General features: G+C 38.0%; 1 protein-coding gene and 1 non-coding gene across 3 annotated transcripts in view; one reads left to right on the top strand and one right to left on the bottom strand.

Moving 5' to 3' along the window:
• The window catches only part of LOC131229529 (serine/threonine protein phosphatase 2A 59 kDa regulatory subunit B' gamma isoform-like), a 46,580-nt gene extending 34,687 nt beyond the window's left edge, over nt 1-11,893 (top strand). For both annotated transcript variants that reach the window (XM_058225518.1, XM_058225517.1), the window contains one exon: nt 11,264-11,893. In XM_058225518.1, coding sequence (XP_058081501.1) covers nt 11,264-11,650 — 387 coding nt within the window. In that variant the 3' untranslated portion in view covers nt 11,651-11,893. The remainder of the gene's footprint in view (nt 1-11,263) is intronic.
• Nucleotides 11,894-16,665: 4,772 nt separating this feature from the next.
• Nucleotides 16,666-16,773, bottom strand: LOC131230040 (small nucleolar RNA R71). Its single transcript, XR_009163768.1, has one exon. It is a non-coding gene; the product is annotated as a small nucleolar RNA R71 (small nucleolar RNA).
• Between the last annotated feature and the right edge of the window lie 4,572 nt (nt 16,774-21,345).

Raw genomic sequence — 21,345 nt, 5'->3', positions numbered from 1 at the left:
CGGCTGCGGCTGCAGCTGCGACCTGCGCCGCTTCTTCCTCTTCTTCTTCTTCTTCTTCCTCTCTCTCTCTCTCTCTCTCTCTCTCTCTCTCTCTCTCTCAATCTCTTCTTTCCCCCTTTCCCTCTTTTTTTTCTTTTCTCTCTTCTTTCCCTCTTTTTTTCTTTTCGTTTCCCTCTCTCTCCTGTTTTTTTTTTTTTTTGGTTTGCAGCAGCTAGCTGCTGCCTGCTGTAGGTACGTGTCACGCAAAGACGAGCGCTGACACTCCTCGAGCTCCGAGTTGTACGAACGGTTCAAAGGAGATCAAAGTTATATGGCCCCACAGTGATGTATTTATTACGTCTACACTGTTCATCTATTTTCAAAGATCATTTTAGATCACCACCTAAAAAATGAATTATATCCAAAGACCATCTGGACCACACCAAAAATAGCAACAGAGATAATGATTTTCAGGTTAAATATTCGTAGTGCGCACGGTAACGTTTATTTTCCATCCAATCGGACTCGAGTGGGCCCCACTATGATGTATATATTTTATCCATATCGTCCATCCATTTTGCCACGTCATTTTAGGTCAGGATTCAAAAAATTAGTAATATCCAAATCTCAGGTGGACCACACCATAGGAAATAGTGGTTATAGAATGCTCACCATTAAAAATTTCTTAAAGTCCACTGTAATGTTTATTTTCAATCTAACTTGTTACTTGGGTCACATTGACGTGGATGAAGGGAAAACACACATGTCAACTTGATCTAAAACTTTTCTAGCCCCCAATAAATTTTTAACGGTGATCGTTTAATTATTGTTGTTTTTTATGGTGCAATCCATCTTAGCTTTGGATGTGCCTCATTTTTGGGCTCATGCCCTAAAATTATTTGGCAAAATGGATGGACGGTATGGATATAACACATTCATCACGGGTGAGGCCCAAAAAACTTTGACACGTGTGCTGCACTTTACATCCGAGTCTCTCTTAATTCAAGCCTTAAAAAATTGTACACGAGATATATATTAACTTAAAATTTGACAATTAAATTATGGACTGCAATTGCTAACTCACAATGCCAAAATCAAATTATTTGAATAGTTTTAATTGTTAATTTGTGAACTTTTATTTTTTAAAATAGGGCCTTTTGATTTATTTTTTATTTTTTATGATTCACTATCCAATAAATGTCCACCAATTTATAAGTGGGATAATGACAATAAATGACATGAATTTGAGGCTGATTTGGAGAATAGATTGGTCCTCCAAGTCAGCCCCAAATTGGCAACGCCATCTACCTGAATTTAATTTCATTTTTTTAAAGAACTATTGGGTGAAATGATATCAAGTTGTTAAGTATATAAATTACATATTTAAAAAATTAAATATATGAATTTTGTAGTTAAATTCAAGTTACCTGGTTAAAAAATTAATTAGACAGTCCGATACAACTTCTCACCAAAGAGTGGACCGTTACACCACCATAAACATGTTCCAATTTATAAATGAATGCATATTTGGAATGCTTAAAATATTCCGGATTTAATCCATATTTTTTCATATTTTTTTGGCAAAAAAAAAAATTTGCGCCGTTATGGGCCGTTAAGCCCCCGTATCGCCGTTACGCCCCCATATCCGTATCGGTTTCGGAGGGCACCGTTACACCAACCGATACCGATACGGGACACCTTGCATACATGTCTTCTTACGTTTATAAATTATATAAATGGACTTTAAATATACTTGCATTAGTTCAGTTGGATAGTGCATGTATTAGGACCCCATACAAAGGAAAACCCTATTATGTGCACTTTTATTTTGTAATGTTTTGATTTCTAAGTGTATATTGACATCTTTTTCAACAATCCTTGAAGTTTTCATGAAAAATTCGACCAATTTCCCAATGCTCCCATGTTTCCCAACAACGGCGATACATTACACAATACAACCAATATATCCCATGCGCTAACCATATGTATCCATATCCCAAGGGTGTGATACATTACGCGATAACAATATTTAAAACATTGGTCGGATACTGCTTTCGGTCTAGGTTATCTTCGTTTTTAGGAGGTCCAAATGAGACCTATTTAAATGTCAGGTTGAGGTGGGGTCAAGTCATGTTGACTTTAAAAGGTTCTAGACCTCACCCATTTATTTTTCTGGTTTTTTTTTTTTTGGACGTAGACTTGACTTAACATAATCTAAATTCATATACATATGCCTTTTTGGGTCGGTCCAATGAACCACTAGGTCTGGATTCATTGACACACCCTAGTGCCTACTTTTCACAAAAACAATGGACAAACTGATCGTTATTTATTTATTTATTTTGTAATTTATTTAGTAGTTGGGAGGTAATACATATCTATGGAACAAATAAATAAGCATGGACCTAATCCCCTACTGTCAGAATCGTAACTGGAAAGACTGTTGATGGAACAATAAGAGCATGTCGACAATTGATTGGTTCAATACCTTCCACCGGGATCTGGATCAGGTGGCTTTAAGATTTCCACAATCAATAAGGAGTTGGTTTATTACTCTTCAAGAGAGGAGGTAAAGAAAATAAAAAAGGAGGGGGCTGGTTGTTGGTTATCTCCATCAACTTTCCTACCTTCAAACCTAAAACAATAGAAAGTTTCCATCACCGAGTTGTGTAAAGGGAATCCTATGATTGATGACTAGACAACTTTGGAATTAATGCTTGTACCTTGAGTCAAAGACTCTACCATGGTTTTGAATCTGTATATCGGCCGACACAGGCAGCATATCGTATTTGATGTATTAATTGATGCCGATACCTGAAATAGGATCGAATGGTTCAGCCTAAAATAGATGGCTGTAATGGCCGATACACCCACCCTGAATCAGTGATGGGATGATATGCATATAAAGTCCCATTCTACAATTTTTTTCATTTTGTCCCTCCCCCCACTCCCGCTCCCACCCCCGGCCTTCATTTTAAGCTTGCAGGAAGTTTAGAAACCCTAGTCAAGTGCCTCAAGGGCACGCGCATATTTTTACTAGATCTAGGCCTATTTGGGAGATCAGAACTCAAGATTTGAGTGGAATTCAACATGTTGTGGTGGAGTGGACTGTTTGGCAAAAAAACAGGAAAAAGGGTTAAACCATCACTTATATTTTCATTTTTTCTTTTTTCTTTTTTGTTGTTGTTGTTGTTGTATTCAATGAATTGAGTCACAATTCCACCATAACTCATGTTCGATTAGGCCCTATTTTGTTGGTTTTTGCAAAATTTCATGTTTTAAATAATTTTTTGCCAATTTTTTGCCAATTAGATTTTTGGTCTTGGATTAACTTGGAATTATTAACCAAGGATATGGTCCTTGATAAAGAGGAATGGCAGAACAAGATTTGTATAGCCAACCCCACTTAGTTGGGATAGTGCTAAACGATGATGATGATTGAGTTGGAATTATTAATCAAGGAATGGCAGAACAGGATTCGCATAGCTGACTCCAGTTGGTTGGGATAGTGCCAAATGATGATGATGATTAAGTTGGAATTACATGCATGTAATTACTTATTAGAAGCCGAGTTCTCTGTTTGTCCCTGTGATGAATATGGAACTTGTTGTGCACTGACTTTGTACATGTGGGGCCCATGATTAGTTTACCCAAGCCATTGATCTGATAGCCTCCATCATGGATGGACCTAGTGTTCAAAATATCGGTATCGCGTTACGTAGCGCACCCTTGGGATACGGATACGTATCAGTTTTCACATGAGATATATCGGTTGTATTGTGTAATGTATCGTTGTTGCTGGAAACATGGGGAAACATTGGGAAATTGGTTGAATTTTTGAATGAAACTTCAGTGATTGTTAAAAAAGTGATTGTTAAAAAAGACATCAATTCACACTTATAAATCAAAACATCACAAAAAGTAAGTGTATATATTAGGTTTTCTTTGTATGGGGTACTAATGTATGCATTGTCTAACTGAATTGATGCAAGCATATTCAAAGTCTATTCATATAATTTATAAATGTAAGAAGTGTGGGAACACAAGAAATACATTCAAAAGCAAAAGAAGAATCACTAGATCGGGTTACATACATGTTTGATTTTATGTTTGGACACAGATTGCAACCGATTTGCGAGAAATTGATTATTATTTTTTTTCAATTTTCGGCAACCTGGCCCATCTCCTCCAAATCTCGTAATCGAAGCTCCAAGCATGAAAAATCAAGGATTTGTAACAACTTAAACACCGATTTAACATGATTTACAGAAGAAAAAAAGGGTCAAAAATCGAAAATGCTCACCGGATCAAACATGTGGGATATATCACACTACTTGTGCGTTTTGTATCGCACAAGTGGGATACAAGATATATCGTGGGATATATCGGCTGATATCGTCGATATTTAAAACATTGGATGGACCATGCCACCGAAATAACCCAAATTGGAAGATCCTAGCATCGAATCTTTGGTCTTTCTTCCATTGAATGTGTCTTGTTGGTGCGTTTCTTGTTTGCCATGTATTTGCATGCTAATATTTCTTCTTTAGGTTAAAAGGTTTCTAAAGCCATTGTTGACCCTGGTAGACATTTTGCCTCCCATGGTCCCAAAACACCTCTTGAGGCCGGAGAAACAGGGCACCTATACTTAGTGAAAGTCACTGCAAGTCTCTCACCTTCAAGGCACCTTTATCGGAAATAGATAGTTATTCCTACTTTTCTTCTTCTTCTCTTCTTTCTTTCCTCCTTTTTTTTTCCATTCTATTTTTTATTGAAGCAAACAAAAGCAAATCACCAATTCAACTAGATTCTTTGCATTTTTAAATAACTACTTGTGCAATTGTACCAAAAGTTACAAAATGCCAGTAAAATTTTACTGTTGACTAATCCTCTCATGGCATCTCAATGAACTAAGAAAAAAAATTCTTTGAAAGCCAACATCGCATGGTTACAAATATCCAATACGATACAGCCACAAGTTCGAAGTGGAAGTAGTAGCATGGGAGAAGGTTCTTTCAACTAAGGGGTGTTTTTCTTTTCTCTTAGGCACTTTGAGCTTTGCATTGGGTCTAAAATCTAAATGGTGATCTGTTCACTGTATAAAGTTGTGGTCCTAGCACTACAAAACTCATTTTTTGCTTCCCATTCCTCACTTTAAACTAAATACTATAAGAACTAATATAAATTATCCATTTCCCACATTCTTTGATCAGTCTGTCAACTATAGTCATGATCTTGGGGTAAGCTTCACAAGGAAGATGCTAAACACAGGCCTTTATGCGCTGCACTGCTTCAATGTGTTGCAGTCCGCAAGGCTCTTGAGAATCTTTTCTGAGACGACTCAAAAAGTGAAAGGCATAGATAGGGAGCATAAGGTGGCAATTAGGGGCCACGTTTATAGCAATAATTCCCAAGAAGGAAGGAGTCAAATGCCTAAAGGATTTCCGCCCTATCAGCTTGCTAGGTGGTCCATATGAGATCTTGGAAAAGGTTCTGGCCTTTAGATTTCGGTCAGTGTTGGGAGAAGTTATCTCCGTTTCTTAAGGGGCTTTCGTGGATGGTAGGCAGATTGTCGATAGTTTCTTGCCGGCTAATGAATGTATCGATTCTTGTAAGAGGAGGGGATAAAAGCATTGTTTGTAAGCTTGATATCAAAAAAGGCTTTTGATCATGTGGATTGGGCTTTCCTAGATTACATGTTGGGAATGTTGGGTTGTGGGGTGCTTGAATTTAAATGTGTGTGAGGTCAACTAGATTCTCAATTCTGGTAAACGACTCTCCGAATGGGTTCTTATTAGCCTCTAGAGTGTTGCTTCAAGGAGATCCACTATCTCCATACTTATTCATAACAGTTATGGAGGCTCTTCGCAAAATGATTGAGAAAGGAGAAGATAGGTTTGGTGGAAGGTTTTAGGGTTGATAATTCGAACTTTCAGATTTCACATCTCCAATACGTGGACGATATGTAGTTATTTGGTAAGGCAGGCGATTTCAAGTACAAAACCTCCGTTCAATCATTGTTAGTTTTGAAGTTGTTTTCGGTTTGAAGGTGAACATTGGCAAAAGCGAGATTTTAGGGATTGGTCTTTCAAATGAAGAAATTCCGAATTTTGCTTTGTTTTCGACTGTAGGGAGGGGTGTTTTCCGACTACTTACCTTGGACTCCCATTATGTATTGGTAGACTAGCAAGACACATGTGGGACAAAGTGATCAACCGGTGCGAGAGCAAGATGTCCAAGTGAAAATCTAGATATCTATCAATGGGCAGTAGACTGATTTTGATTAAAGCATCAATGTCGAACCGTCCAATGCCATGTAGAAGGAATCTAATCGATGAAGTTTAAGAATTAGTAGATCTTCTCGAGGTGATATCAAAGGCATCTCCAGAAGTTTCAAGCTCAGATTCACTCAGATGGTCATAAATCTTGTAAATTTTCAATGAAATCCCTATATCGGGCTCTAAGTGATAATGAGGTAAATGAAAGGATGTCTCCGACAACTTTTGTATGGCGATACGATGCCCTGTTGAAGGTGGCGGCTTTTGGGTGGCTTGTTGGGATAAGGTGTTAACTATAGGCAACCTTTCTAAGAGGAATATGGTTCTTCCGAATGTGTGCCTGCTTTGTTTCAAAGACGCTGAATCGGTGAATCATCTGTTCCTTCATTGTTCTTTTGCAAGAGAGGTGTGGGGTCATTTCTTCCAGCTTATTTGGAATGATTTGGATGATTCCAAGTTTGATAGATAATTTTATCTTATCATGTCATGAAGGGGATATAGGGAAAACAAGGAAAAGGATATGGAGGCTGAGTATGCTAGCGGGCTAATGGGTGTTATGGCTAGAAAGAAATGATCAATGTTTCAAAAACAAAAAGGTGAGAGTTATAGATGTTTTAAGGAGGACTAAACTCTTTGTAATGGAGTGGCCGTTGGGATCGAATATCTTGTCCCAACCCCCAATGGGATGGTAGTAGTTTTGTTTCTTTTCCTGTATATGTTCTGTTTTTGTTTATAGTGGCTGCAGCTCTTTAATGAAATTATTGTCTTTCCAAAAAAAAAAAAAAGGGTGGCTATGTTTTTGTGCTTGCTTCTTTTTAGTTCCTTCGACAATATTTGCTGCTTGCTTCTTTCCTGTCCTTTCCACGAGCAACTCTTGCTTTTCAGCCTCTAGGAGCCTCACAAAAAACTCCTTTTGTATCCTTCCACATTTCCCTTAGTTTCAGTAGCATATCCAATTATATGGCTGGCCATTTGTCAACTGAAAAACATTCAAGGGTAGCTTTCCAGTCATGATGATTTCCTAGCTCCATTCACACCCTATCCACATGCACCTTTATGCACAACATGTGCCGAACTGGCATTTGGGTGGAACATTTAATCACATGCATAATTTGGGTCCCTAAGTTCATATGATCTGGTGCAAAAGTCAGTACTGGTCCTCTCATCAGGTTGGCCCTACAGTCATATGATCTGGTGCAAAAGTCAGTACTGGTGGAATACCCTGAATTTGCCACTCCATATGTACATGTGCCAAACTGGCATTTAGTGGAACATTTGATCACGTGCATAATTTGGGTCCCCCAGTTTCATATGATCTGGTGAAAAAATCAGGACTCTGTCCACTCATCAGGTTGGCCCCACAGTACATGTGATAAGTGGAGTTCCCTGAATTTGGCACTTGTCATCTGCATGGCAGAGACACCTAAACAGTAGTCAGATACCCACACATGTGCCATGTCTAGAGCTGCAAAACAGATTTCTTCTTAATTATCACAATTTCACTGTGCCGCCCTGCACCTTGTCATTTTTTTTAATCAACAATCTAATTTTTACAACACTGGACGTTACGTGTGCATTGCCTCCATTATGACTCAGTTTCACTTTTTCTGAGTTATCCATCATCACAAAAAATGATGATGCTGTAGACAAATTGAATTCATGTCATATAATTAATCAAGTCACTTACAAGCTTGCCTATGTGGGCATCATCAAAGCATGCATCCCTTGACATAGTAACAGTTCTTACACTTTTCATCCTAACATTATGGCTAAAATATACTGCTGTCGAAGGATCTCATATTAATCACAGTTTTTGTCACCTAAAGATTTTCTGGGTTGCTCTTGGTTGTTGGGTTAATGTGCAGTGTGGGGCATGACCCTACTTGCATGAGTGGTGTTTCATAAAGAAGCATTAGTAGCTGATAGGCTCCTTGCTATTTTGTGCAACCAACCACTGGAGCATGTGCTTTTTATTTTTGGTTCAATGGTTGTGCATGTCTGTGCCTTTAGCACACTTGTTTGATGCTACATGTTCTAGACCCCAACTGTTCGCATCTTTGCACTTGTGTGTAACTCATAATATTTAGCACACTTGTTTGATGCTACATGTTCTAGACCCCAACTGTTTGCATCTTTGCACTTGTGCGTAACTCATAATATTTAGCACACTTGTTTGATGCTACATGTTCTAGACCCCAACTGTTTGCATCTTTGCACTTGTGCGTAACTCATAATATTGGTGCTAACATGCAGTGTGGGGCATTTCCATGTTGGCATCCAAATGGTGTTCAGTAAACATGGGTTGGTACGCTCCTTGCTATTCTATGCAGCTAACCACTTGGGGCATGGGGCATGACCCTCCATTTGTGTGGGACTCTCTGTGCTCAGCTGTGTTGCCTGGCATCTGCCCCTCCATGTCCCTACTTTGGTTGTTTTCCATGTTGGCATGCGAGTGTTGTCAATGTAAGCCTCTGCCAAAGCCTGTTCCCTAGAGCCAAGGTAAAAGGAGGTTGATGTCTGGTGTTAATCCAATGCTGAAACCTTTACTAATCTACCTATTTAAAGCCAGTGGATGATGATAATGACGATGACAAGGATGGAAACAATGAAGACAACTGCCATGATGGTTGATGATGAATTATGGAAAGAGAGGGCAGTGAGTGGGAAAGTTGGATTGTGTTCACTGGAGACAAGCATGCTTTTTTCTTGATGTGCTTTATGCTTGGTGGAATTACAGGAATTACATCCATCAGTGTTGTCATGTGCGATCGCATATGCGCATATCCATATGCAAATCGCGTATGCGATCACGGCACATATGCGATCGCATATGTGGCATATGTGAAAATATACGATGTATGCGATCGCATATTGGCCATGGCACATTGAATTTTATTTTATTTTTTTTGCAAAAAAAAAAAAAAAAAAACAACATTTTGCCTATAAAAAGACTTCCAAATCTCCCCCATTTGCAATATTCTCACTCCAAAACTCTCTTTATTTTTCTGTTACATTTCTTAATTACAAGTGGTCTTAATCTCTCTCTCCCTCTCTTGTATTTCCTACTGCCAAGTGATCTCTCTCTCTCTCTCTCGGATTTTGGAAGATCAAGATTCAAGCCCTTTCAAGTTTCAAGGAAGATAGCTTGCTGATTTTCTACAATAATAAATAAATACCTTGTTGATTTTGTTGTTACTTCTTGTTAACTATATTGTTAAATGTCGATGACTTGATGTTTAATTGATTTTATCTCCCTCAAATGTATTTTAAATATGTAAAATTAGTTATCTATTAACTTAGAAAAGTTCTCCTTAGTTTCTTATATTATTATTATTATTATTTTTTTGAAATTTTCCCTATTTTATATATATATATATATATAGGGGTGTACATCGAGTCGAGCTGGCCTCGGCTCGGGTCGGCTCGGCTCGGTTCGGTCAGCAGCTCGGGCCGAGTTCGAGCCAAGATCGAGCCGAGTTCGCCATTGAGGCATTTCCACAAATACCTGAACTGCAACTTCAAAATCCCACTGTTTTACAAACAGAGGCAATGGTTTTACAAGTATTTTATCAAACACCTTCTAAGCAACATGAAAACTAAGAAAAACAAACAGAAAAAGAGTATTTGTTTCATGTACATACCTTCCTTGCCACCAGCTTAGAACGTCGTATCATCTTCAGAATGAGCACATGAAATACAGATAAACTTATCTCTATATTTTTCATTTCCATCTCTGTCTTTCAATCCGACAACGCTTCCATTGGTTAAGTTGCCAGACATTAGTTCTGATGCAAGAATCATCTCTGGAATAGATTGAGAGATTGCAATCAGAGACTCGCGAGCCAGTTCCTGAGAAACCACTGTAGTAGGTAGTACTGTGTCCATAGAATACTAATGCTGTAGTCCTGCGCAGAATTCAACCCCCAACTGTTATTCTTCTTGAGTAACCTCGTTGTGGAAGCAGAGTTCATTCCTTTCGTTGAGTCATTTTAACAAACAGTTGGTGAGCAACATCAATGGCAGAGTAACCGAGTCACCGAACTGGTTCGATTCGAGCTGGATTCAATCCGAGTCGAGTCAAGCTGGGGCCTGCTCGAACTCGGCTCGAACTCATTTTCGAGCTAAAAAAATCAGCTCGACTCGGCTCGAACTCAGCTTCGAACTGAGTCGAATCGAGCTTTTTCGAGTCAAGTCGAGCTAGCTAACCGAGCTAGCTCGGTTTGTGTACACCCCTATATATATATATAAATTTTTCAAAAATACATATATATATGCTGTCGCATATGCAATTGTGCAATCGCAATTGCATATGCGCATAGGCATATATGCAATCGCACATGATTGCATATGCGATTCAACAACATTGACATCCATGACCTTAACATGCATTGGAAGGGGTAATAGAAGACTTTTTTTGGGTAAAGAGTACAGTACCACACTCTGACGAGTGGGAGTGAAACAATAAAAGCACAATTCTGCTTGTGGGTCGATTTTCAGTATTGCTTTTTTTTTTTTTTTTTTAATGTTTATTTTTTCAGCACATATTAGGTGTCAATTTCTCCATTGGTAAAGAAGAAAACAAAGCACCTTTGTTTAAATGAGAAATGTTGAAGCAAGTTACGTGAGAGATTTGAGTCTACAATTCCTAGCTAGTCCACTCAGTGAGATGGGGACACACAGACATTGAATGTACCTTATGGTCATATTCCCCACCCCCTGAATTGCCCATCTATTTTATACAACATTTCAGTGGGAGCCAGCTAATGAGTGATTTGGATTGCACAACCCATGCTGTGAGACACCTCTTCAATCACCTCTTGAACGATTTGCCATAGCACTTGTCTATTTGAATGTATAAGGCTAAGATCCGATACTGGAGAATCTATGAATGTTGGAACTGATGGATGGATCTTATAGATAAGACTCCTTGTTTCTGAGTGTTTTTTTTTTTTTCTTTTCTTTTCTTTTCTTTGATTAAATCTTGGTTTACCGTGGGGATTGTTCAGGTAGCAGAAAGGGCCTTATTCCTCTGGAACAATGATCACATACGTAACTTGATCACTCAAAACCGCAAAGTGATACTGCCGATAATCTTCCCAGCATTAGAGAGGAACACCAGGGGCCACTGGAACCAGGCTGTCCAGAGCCTGACGCTGAATGTGAGGAAGATCTTTACGGATGCTGACGCAGAGCTGTTCGAAGAGTGCTTACTCAGATTCCAAGAGGACGAGGCCAAGGGGAGAGAGATACAAGAGAAGCGGGAATTGACTTGGAAGCGCTTGGAAGATGTTGCAGCATCCAAAGCTGTCAGCAATGAGGCTGTACTAGTCTCTCGGTTAGTCTCCTCTCTCAGCATGGGGACCACAAGCCCACGTGCCACAGTTGGTTGTTGAGTTTCGCGTGCAGATTCAACAAATTTAGAAGCTTCAGTACAGTGACCTGGAGTTTGTTTCTTATATTATATTATTGTACAAACCAACCTGGAATGATGGCACTAATGGTGATTCTGTGGTTTCTCACTCAGGTTGGTAGTCTTTTATCTTTTTGGGTTTTCATTTTCTTCTTTCTTAGCAATGGAAATGTGTGTATCATAAGGGAATTATTATAGAGGAAGGCGTCTCAGCGGATTTCCTGCATGGTATGTTGTCATGTATGATGCAACAGACTGCTTGTGCTTTTGTTGCCCGGTGTTTTTTTTTACTTGGGGCATCTCTCACCCTGCGTGTTCTTTTTATATATTGTTTTCCCTGAAATTATATGCTCATCTTGTACAGGAAAAGCCCCCTCTATATTTATCGAGTTCTGAAAAGGCTTGCTTGGGTCTGTCGTAGCCACTGTTTAATAAACGTAGCTAACATTAACACCATGTGCATAGCATGCATATATGGTGATCGAGATGGTTCAAATGGTAGGTCCCATCCTGTAAGGAGCACAGCCCGAAATTGTGCTGTTTAGACGATCTTAACCATCTGGCCAAACCCATTGAATTTGAAGGATACTTTTTATTTGTCTAGTTGATAGCCACCAAATTGATAGATGGTGGGTTTTTTTTTTTTTTGGCTGTGGTTTTCAGACCATGTGACCAAGATTTAGATGGTTTAGATCTATACACATGTATGCCATGTGCGTTTATGGTAACCACCATTTAGTAGATGGCATATATAAAGAAGAGCCGAGGTATACCAAGAGCAATTGCATATGCATGGAAGTATGCCAAACCTCCCTTGGGCCACTTAAAAAATCTCTCACCTGAGGAAAGCGGTTGGGATACATTGGTCAATACTGACGTGCTCTTGATTAGTTGGACAAACAGGCCTTTATGCTGCCATAGTTCAAGCTATTATTACAGAGTGTGACATGACGAGCTGTTGCCAACTAGAGTTAGTAAATCAACTTGTTGAAATAATGCTCCGCCTATCTCAAGCTTAAACTTGGCAATTCATTTGGTGGTTCAACCGTTTCTCTGGAGTTTCCATTATTAATGTGCGCAGATGGCATCCATGGAAGTTGCAACATAAGCTTGCCATTTTTTGCTTTACATGTACCAAGTAGGAAGGCTTGTATAGTGGGAGAAGATGGGAGTGGGGTGTAAAGGATCTTGGAAGATTTTATTATCAGTCTCTTAGAAGCTTCTTTTAAATAGAGAGAGAGAGAGAGAGAGAGAGAGAGAGAGAGAGAGCCATGTAATTATAGCTTCAAAATAGGGTACTTAGAAATGTTCATAAACCCAAGGAAAGCCTACTACAAAATTTAGTAGCCCGATGGTTATTTACAAATGCTAGGGTTACATACAATTTTTTCATAAAATAAAGGTTGCAACTTACCAACTTCTACTGCATATCAATCCATGAAAAAATAATAATAATAAAGGCATTATAATGAAGAATACTATTAGGATGACCTTGAAGTACCTCTAATTGTTCCTCAACAAAACTGATAACATAACCAAATTGTTCAATTGGTTAAAAAAATAAAAGGCCAAGTTTTTGGATGAACTAATACTTGTGTTTACCATAAGGCATATCCTGATTGGATTGACCGACAATATCCATTGCTGAGGAACTATCAACCTACTTTTTCATTATTTATAGGCGATTTTTCATTGTTTAGAAGCGATATAGGTCAATCAATTGTATAACACATGTCGATTTCCTATACAATGTGGAGAATTGACCAATAATGAGTATTACAAATTGCAGTTATTCGGTCATTCGCTAATTGGGATAGCATTCACTTGGTATTCCAATTTACTAACAAACTCTATACAAATTTGGCAAGAAATGTAATAAAATTTTCATACTTAGTTCTTTTATAAAGACATAAATTTTCATCGCCAATTTTACTCGTCTTCGGCAATTGTCAGGGGAATCGGTTGAGAATTATATTGCTCGGTTTAAAAGAGTTAAGGCACAAGATGATGACTGAAAAGAGCGAGCGGTCTATTATCTTAGTCAAACATTATTAGATACCGAGAGACAGTATTCTGCTATGGAAAAGTTATGTTTGTCATTGTACTTTACAACTACAAATTTACGACATTACTTGTTGGCCGAGATAGTTAATGTAATAGCAATAACTGATTTAATAAAATATATGTTAAATCGGCTAATTTTGAATGACCGAATTGGTAAATGCATTCTTGTAGTGTCCAAATATAATTTGGTTTATGTGCCACAGAAAGTTGTAGAAGGACAGGCTATTGCAGATTTTTTTGTCGATCATCCTTTTGATATGGAAAGGCAACTTCCTGTAAAGGCCTTAGATGTGTACGTGGTCTCTCAGTCATCTTATGAAGGACCAACAAGTGATCAGGAGCAAGGATCATTATGATCGATCCGATTGGCAGAAAACATAAATTTACATTTCAACTTGAGTTTGATTGTACTAAAATCAAGCCAAAAAAGAGGCTCTGATAATTAGTTTAGAATTGTTGACTGATTTAGGAACAAAAGCAATATTAATTATGGGCGATTCTTTGTTAATCATAAACAAATTCATTGGGTTGTTTAATTGCTCAAGTACTACTTTACAATCATATTATCCGTTGGCAATAGAATTGTTAAGTAAATTTTTCGAAGTCGAGTTAAAACATATATCTCGTGAAAGAAATATTGATGCCAATGAAATGGCATAATTAGCATCAAGACTTCAAATCACACAAGGATTTGACGAAAGAGTGATAACGGTTCAAAGAAGATCCTTACCTTCAGTTTTTCAAAGGGAATTGACTGACGAGATTTTCCTGGTCGAAGCAAACAATGATTATTGGAGAGTGTTGAGTGTGAAATATTGCATATTTCTCCTTATTTATACCTTGGTTTTAAAAACATGATAGTACTTAATCGATTTAATTATGCATGTTTTCATGTGTGAGGTGATTTCGAGAGCTTAAAGGTGAAATTGATGTTAAAAAGAAGATTTATGCTCAAAAGATTACTAAATGAAAATTTGGAGATTTGGAAGTCATTAATAAAGAATTCACATGCCAAAGATCTAAGAAAACTAAGTCACATGCCAAAGATTTAAGAAAACTAAGTGAGGAATGAAGAAAATCAAAATTTTAAAGTGAAGAAAATGAATCCTAAAGTTGTCTTGAAAACAAACATATTCCTAAAATTGTCCTAAAAAAGCATATTCTAAAATTTCAAGTCTATTTTTGAAAACTGCCCAGAGTCCGTAAATTTGAAGTGGTTTAAACTCCGAGCATATTTTGGAAAACTGTGAAGAGTGTGTAAATTTGAGGCGGTTTCTAGATTTTTCCAACTTAGTGCGAAAGTTAGAGTTTCACAACTATAAATAGGACTCCCAAGGATACTCTAAATCATCTTCTAAGGTTTCAAAAGGTCTCAAGGAGCATACACAAGGGTGGAGCAGCCGCCAAAGAGTTTTTCTTCTTCCCTAGTTTATTTTTCATGTTTTGTCTAAGAGATTTAGTTTTAATCATGTCTATGGTTGATTAAACATCTTAGATAGGGCTAAGAGGTGAAGCTTATAGCGTATTTGGATGTTTATTTTGCTTTGATTCTTATTCTTATTGAACTTCATTGACTTCTAGTTTTGAATTTAAGAAATATTTTCAGTTTTCTATAGTTTGTTGTGACTCAAATTACAATAGATGTTGTGATAGCTTTGAGTATCTCCTTTTCCATTCTGAGATTGTGAGATTGGTAAATCCTGTTGTTCCCCATTATCTCTTGGGCATGGTAGGGTGATGGAATCCCTTCCACTCATCACAATTCTCTTCCATTGAGAATTAGGTCAATGAAAGTTCAAATTTGATTTAATTACTTTATCTTTCAATTGGATAGGATAAGACTTCAATTCTAATTGTGTTATTTGAATCAAGTAAGGTAGCATCTTGATAGCTACAAGTGAATCCTTGGCACCCTAGTTCCCACCTTTAAAATCACAAGTTTTAATCAACTTTATTCACAATTACTCTCCTTTATTCCAGATTTCAGATTTAGATCTTCTTCTAGTTCTAGTTCTAGTTATTTCAAAATACGTATAAGTTTAATCCCTATGGATTCAACCTCGGTCTTACCGAGTTATTACTACATCGCGACCCTACACTTAGGGTTGTGAACAAGTTTTTGGCACCGTTGCCGGGGACTATGGCTACGTTTTTCTAGAATTAATTGGTATTAGAATTAAGTTAAGATTATGGTTTATTTTTCTGCTATGTTTTTATGTTAGAATTTTTTTTAAAATTATTTTTAGAAACTAACATTGTTTTCTGTTTTGTAGGAACTTAACATAACAACTCTTATTTGGTAAATTTGTTCCAACCCTCTCTCTAATCTTTTAGATCTCTTATTTGTTTTAATTTTTTTTACTTTTCTTTTTAGGCTTAGTAGTTTAGTTACTTGAAGGCTGAGAGTATTTCATGCCCAAGCGGGTCCGTGATAACACTCTACGTCTTTTAAATGTAAGAAAATTAGTCGAAGGGTTGTCTATCCATCATAGGATTAGACACCACTTGAGACCCTCTGAGTCAATAGAAGTAATGACTGCAAATCAACCTCCACCTTCAATTGAGGAAGTTCAAGATAAAAACGAGGTGCAGAATGCACCCCCGCCTTGTACCCTACGAGATTATTTACAATTGGCGGGGGTGAGTGTACCTTAAACTATGGATATTAAACCAGGGGTAAATTTAACTCCTCCCTAAGTTTCATAGACTATAATCAGAAAGTCCATACTTGCATATAAAAGAGTTCGATGAAATCATATCTACATTACACTTCCCAAACGTGTCTGAGGACATAGTTAGACTGAAATTATTTCTTTTCTCTTTCAAAGAAAAGGCTAAGTCGTGGTTACATTCCTTAAGACCAAGGTCCATTGGCACGTAGGTTGAGATGACAAGGAAGTTCCTTAAAAAGTTATTCCCTTATCATAAAACAAATACCTTAAGGAAAGCAATCATGAATTTTGCGCAAAAAGAGGGTGAGACCTTCTTCCAATGTTGGGAGTGATTTAAGAATCTCATAAATTCATGTCCACAACATGGCTACGAAATATGGCGTATAAGAAGCTTTTTCTATGAGGGATTAACCTCACCCATGCGCCAATTTGTAGAGATGATGTGTAATGGGGAATTCATGAATAAGGAAGCCGATGATGCGTGAGATTATTTTGATAAACTTGCTGAAAACGGGCAATCATGGGATACCTCTTCAAGAATTACCACTTCTAAGCCTCTTTTTTTTTAACACACGCACACACACCGCCACACACTCACGCCATAGTGGGATTTCACCACCTATGGGTACTCGAACCCTTGACCAGGTGTTGAAACTCCTAAGAGCCTGCCAACGAAGCAAGAACAAGGACCCACTTCTAAGCCTACTCAATCAAAGGAAACGAGAGGAATTTATGTTCTAAAAAGAGGAAGATAATATAAAAGCAAGAGTGGCCAAACTCAAAAGAAAAGTCGAGGTCATGAAACCTAAGAAGGTAGAACCCGAAAAGACTATGGAAGTTGTTTGTGGTATTTGTGCTTGTGACATACATACAACTGAGAATTGCTCAAAAATTCTTGCTTTTCAAGAGATATTGAATGAGCAATCAAATGTCGTAAACAACTACCAAAAACCTTTCAGTGGACCCACCTCAAATACATGTAACTCAAGCTGGAGGAACCATTCAAACTTCAGTTGGAGGAACGGACAAATGGCTACTCCTTAAGAGATCCTTAACCAATTTCTGAATCAAAGGAAACCTCAAGAGGATCCGGTCTTAAAACATATACAAAACCAAGAGCTTTTTAATCAAGATATGCTGCAAGCCTTTTAAGATCTTACAAAGGCCATACAAGGGCTTGAAACAAAAAATTCGATTGGGAGAAAGGGATCCTTTCGGGTCAGCCTCTCCCCAACCCAAAACAACAATATGAAATCAGTGACCCAAACTCTTCAAAACAGATAGAGCAGGCTAAGTCTATCACCACTCTTAGGAGTGGGAAGACAATTGACAAATCTATTCCAGTGAGGGCTGAAAAGCCTAAGGACCCGAAAATAAATGAGAATGATAGACCTAGCAATGCTCCACATGAGTTAGAACCGGAACCTCAAAGTAAGCCGATTGCGTCATTCCCTCAACGGTTGATTGCACTAAAACCTCTCTTTAACTCTCAGGATATTCTAGAGGTGCTTGAGCAAGTGAAAGTCAACATCCCTCTATTGAATGTCGTTAAACAAATCCTTTCATATGCCAAATTTATGAAAAATTTATGAACAGCCAAAAGACGGCAAAACATACAAAAGAAAATCTTTTTGACAGAAAAAGTGAATGACATCCTCAAGCAAGATGTGCCACAAAAATACAAAGATCCCGGTAGCCCAACCATCATTTGTGTAATTGGGAACCACTGGATTGAGCACGCACTTCTTGACTTGGGGGCGAACGTAAATCTAATCCCTTACTCAGTTTACGAACAATTAGGTCTAGGCGAATTAAAACCCACCCGGACCACATTACAACTTGTCGATCGCTCAGTTCGTGTACCGAGAGGGACGATTGAGGATGTGTTAGTCTAAGTTGATAAATTCTACTATCCAATAGATTTTATTATCTTGGATAATCAACCCATCATAGATGTGAGCACTTAAATACCTATCATTCTTGGTCGCTCATTCCTTGCTACATCAAATGCTATCATTAATTGTAAGAATAAAATTATGAATTTATATTTTGAAAATATGACATTGGAGCTTAACATCTTTTTCGACATGAACAAACATCCAGAGGATGATGACAATACCTACGACATTAACATGATCGATTCTTTCATGAAAGATAGAGCACTCCTGACTCTATACTCTGACACTCTAGGGATGTGCTTGGCCCATTCCCCTTATTTAGATGATGATATGATTAGGGAGATGAATGCCTTACTTGATGCTACGCCGGTACTTGAAGTTAACCGGTGGAGGCCACAATTTGAAAAATTACCCCAAACTGATGTAGTGCCTCTACCGTCTAGCCTCAAAGCACCGAAACTTGACCTAAAACCTTTGCCCGCTAATCTTAAATATGTCTACTTAGGTCAAGATAAGACATACCCGGTGGTGATTTCTTCCCACCTTGAGAAAGAACAAGAGAGTGTGCTATTTCCACTCTTATTGAGCATAAATGAGCTCTTGGATGATCGATTGCGGACCTCAAGGGAATTGACCCTTTGATTTGTACTCACCGCATCATCTTGAGGATAATGCGAAAATCTCCCGACAACCACAACGTCGACTCAATCCAAATATGAAAGAAGTGGTTAAGGCTGAGGTAATTGTAATTAAGTTGTTGGATGTGGGTATCATATATCCTATATCCAACAGTCAATGGGTGAGTCCAACTCAGATAGTTCCTAAGAAGTCCGGAATCACTATCGTAGCCAATGCCGACAATGAACTCATACCAACTAGAGTTACTACTTGGAGAATGTGCATTAACTATAAGAAGTTGAATACCATCACAAGGAAGGACTACTTTCCTTTGCCCTTCATTGATCAAATTTTGGAAAGGCTAACCGGTCACTCTTACTATTGCTTCCTTGACGGATATTCGGGCTACAATTATATAGAGATAGCCCTTAAAGATCAAGAGAAGATAACATTCACATGCCCCTTTGGCACCTTTGCTTATCGAAGAATGTTATTCGGACTATGTAATAGCCCCACCACTTTTCAGTGATGCATGTTGAGTATTTTTTCTAACATGGTGGGGTTATATTTAAAGGTCTTTATAGACGACTTCTCTATCTTTGGTCCATCCTTCAACGAGTGTTTGAAAAATCTTAAATGTGTGTTGAAGCGATGCGAGGAAAAGAATTTGGTTCTGAATTGAGAGAAATGTCATTTCATGATTCCTAACGGAATTATGCTTTGACACATAATTTTGTCCAAAGGAATTGAGGTAAACAAGGCAAAAATTGATCTTATCTCTAACCTACCTCCAACCAAGAGCGTACATGACATTCGATCCTTCCTTGGACATGCTATAATCTATAAACGATTCATAAAGGACTTTAGTCATCTCTCTCGTCCTTTATGTAATCTACTTCAAAAGGATATACTATACGAGTGGACTGAACAATGCCAAGAAGCTTTCACTAAGCTCAAGGGCATGTTAACTACCGCACCTATCATGCAACCACCCAATTGGTGCATCCCTTTTCAGATTATGTGCGATGCATCTGACTATACTATTGGGGCGGTATTAGGTCAGAGAAAAGAAAAAAATCTCTACATTATTCACTATACAAGTAGAGCTTTAAATTCTACCCAAGTAAACTACTCTACTATGGAGTAGGAAGTCTTAGTCGTAGTGTTCACTTTGGATAAATTTAGGTCCTACCTAATCGGATCAAAGAACATCATCCACAGACCATGCGACACTAAAGTATCTTCTTTGTAAGACGGATGTCAAGCCTCGCCTGATAAGATGGATCCTCTTACTCCAAGAATTTGATATTGAAATACGAGACAAAAAAGGAGTAGAAAACATAGTGGCCGACCACCTTTCTCGACTTGACCTCCCTGATTCCCTTGAGCCGACACTGATAAAGATATGTTCCCTAACGAACAATTATTTAAACTCTCCAAAACTACCTTGGTTTGCTGACATTGCAAATTATCTTTCTACAGGTTTCACGCCAACATATTGGACTGTGCAAGATAAGAAAAAATTCTTCGCTGAGGTACGTAAGTTTTTCTACGATGATCCTGATTTGTTTAAATATTGCCAAGACCAAATTCTAAGGAGATGTGTGTCAGACAATGAATATCAGAGTGTCATCTGTTTTTATCATTCTCAGGCCTGTGGTGGTCACTTTTCTTCTAAAAAGACCATGGTCAAAATTCTACAGTGCGGCTTTTATTGGCCCATGATGTTCAGAGATACTCATCAGTTTTGCAAAGCTTGTGAGCGTTGTCAGAAATTAGGAGGGTTATCCCATCGAAATATGATGCCTCTAAACTCCATTTTTATCATTGAAGCATTTGATTGCTGGGGTATCTATTTCATGGGACCATTCCCCCAATCCTTTGGGAATATTTACATTTTATTAGCAGTAAACTATATCACTAAGTGGGTCGAAGCGATCTCGTGCCAGAATAATGATCATAAAATGGTCATTCGATTCTTAAAAGAAAATATTATTTTCCGGTTTGGAACGCCTCGGGCCATCATTAGTAATGGAGGTTCACACTTTTGTAATAGGTCATTTGAGAACTTTATGAAGAAATATGGCATCTCTCATAAAGTGAGCACTCCATACCACTCGTAGACAAGCAAGCAAGCCAAGATTTTCAACAGGAAAATTAAACAAATTATGAAAAAAATGATTAACCCTGACCGTAAGGAATTGTCGATTCGCTTGACTGATGTCTTATGGGCTTACCATACAGCTTTTAAGACCCCTATTGGAATGTCTCCCTTTAGACTCGTCTATGAGAAAGCTTGCCACCTACCTATGGAGCTGGAGCATAGAGCCTATTGGGCTATCAAAAATCTAAACTTTAATTTGGACAACGCTAGCTCACTGCGCAAACTTCAATTGAATGAACTCGAAGAAATCCAGAACAATGCT

Source organism: Magnolia sinica, chromosome 16 (genome assembly GCF_029962835.1).
Source record: "Magnolia sinica isolate HGM2019 chromosome 16, MsV1, whole genome shotgun sequence".
Taxonomy (NCBI): Eukaryota; Viridiplantae; Streptophyta; class Magnoliopsida; order Magnoliales; family Magnoliaceae; genus Magnolia; species Magnolia sinica.
Note: the sequence above shows the minus strand (reverse complement) of the source record. Positions and strands in the feature narration are given on the sequence as shown.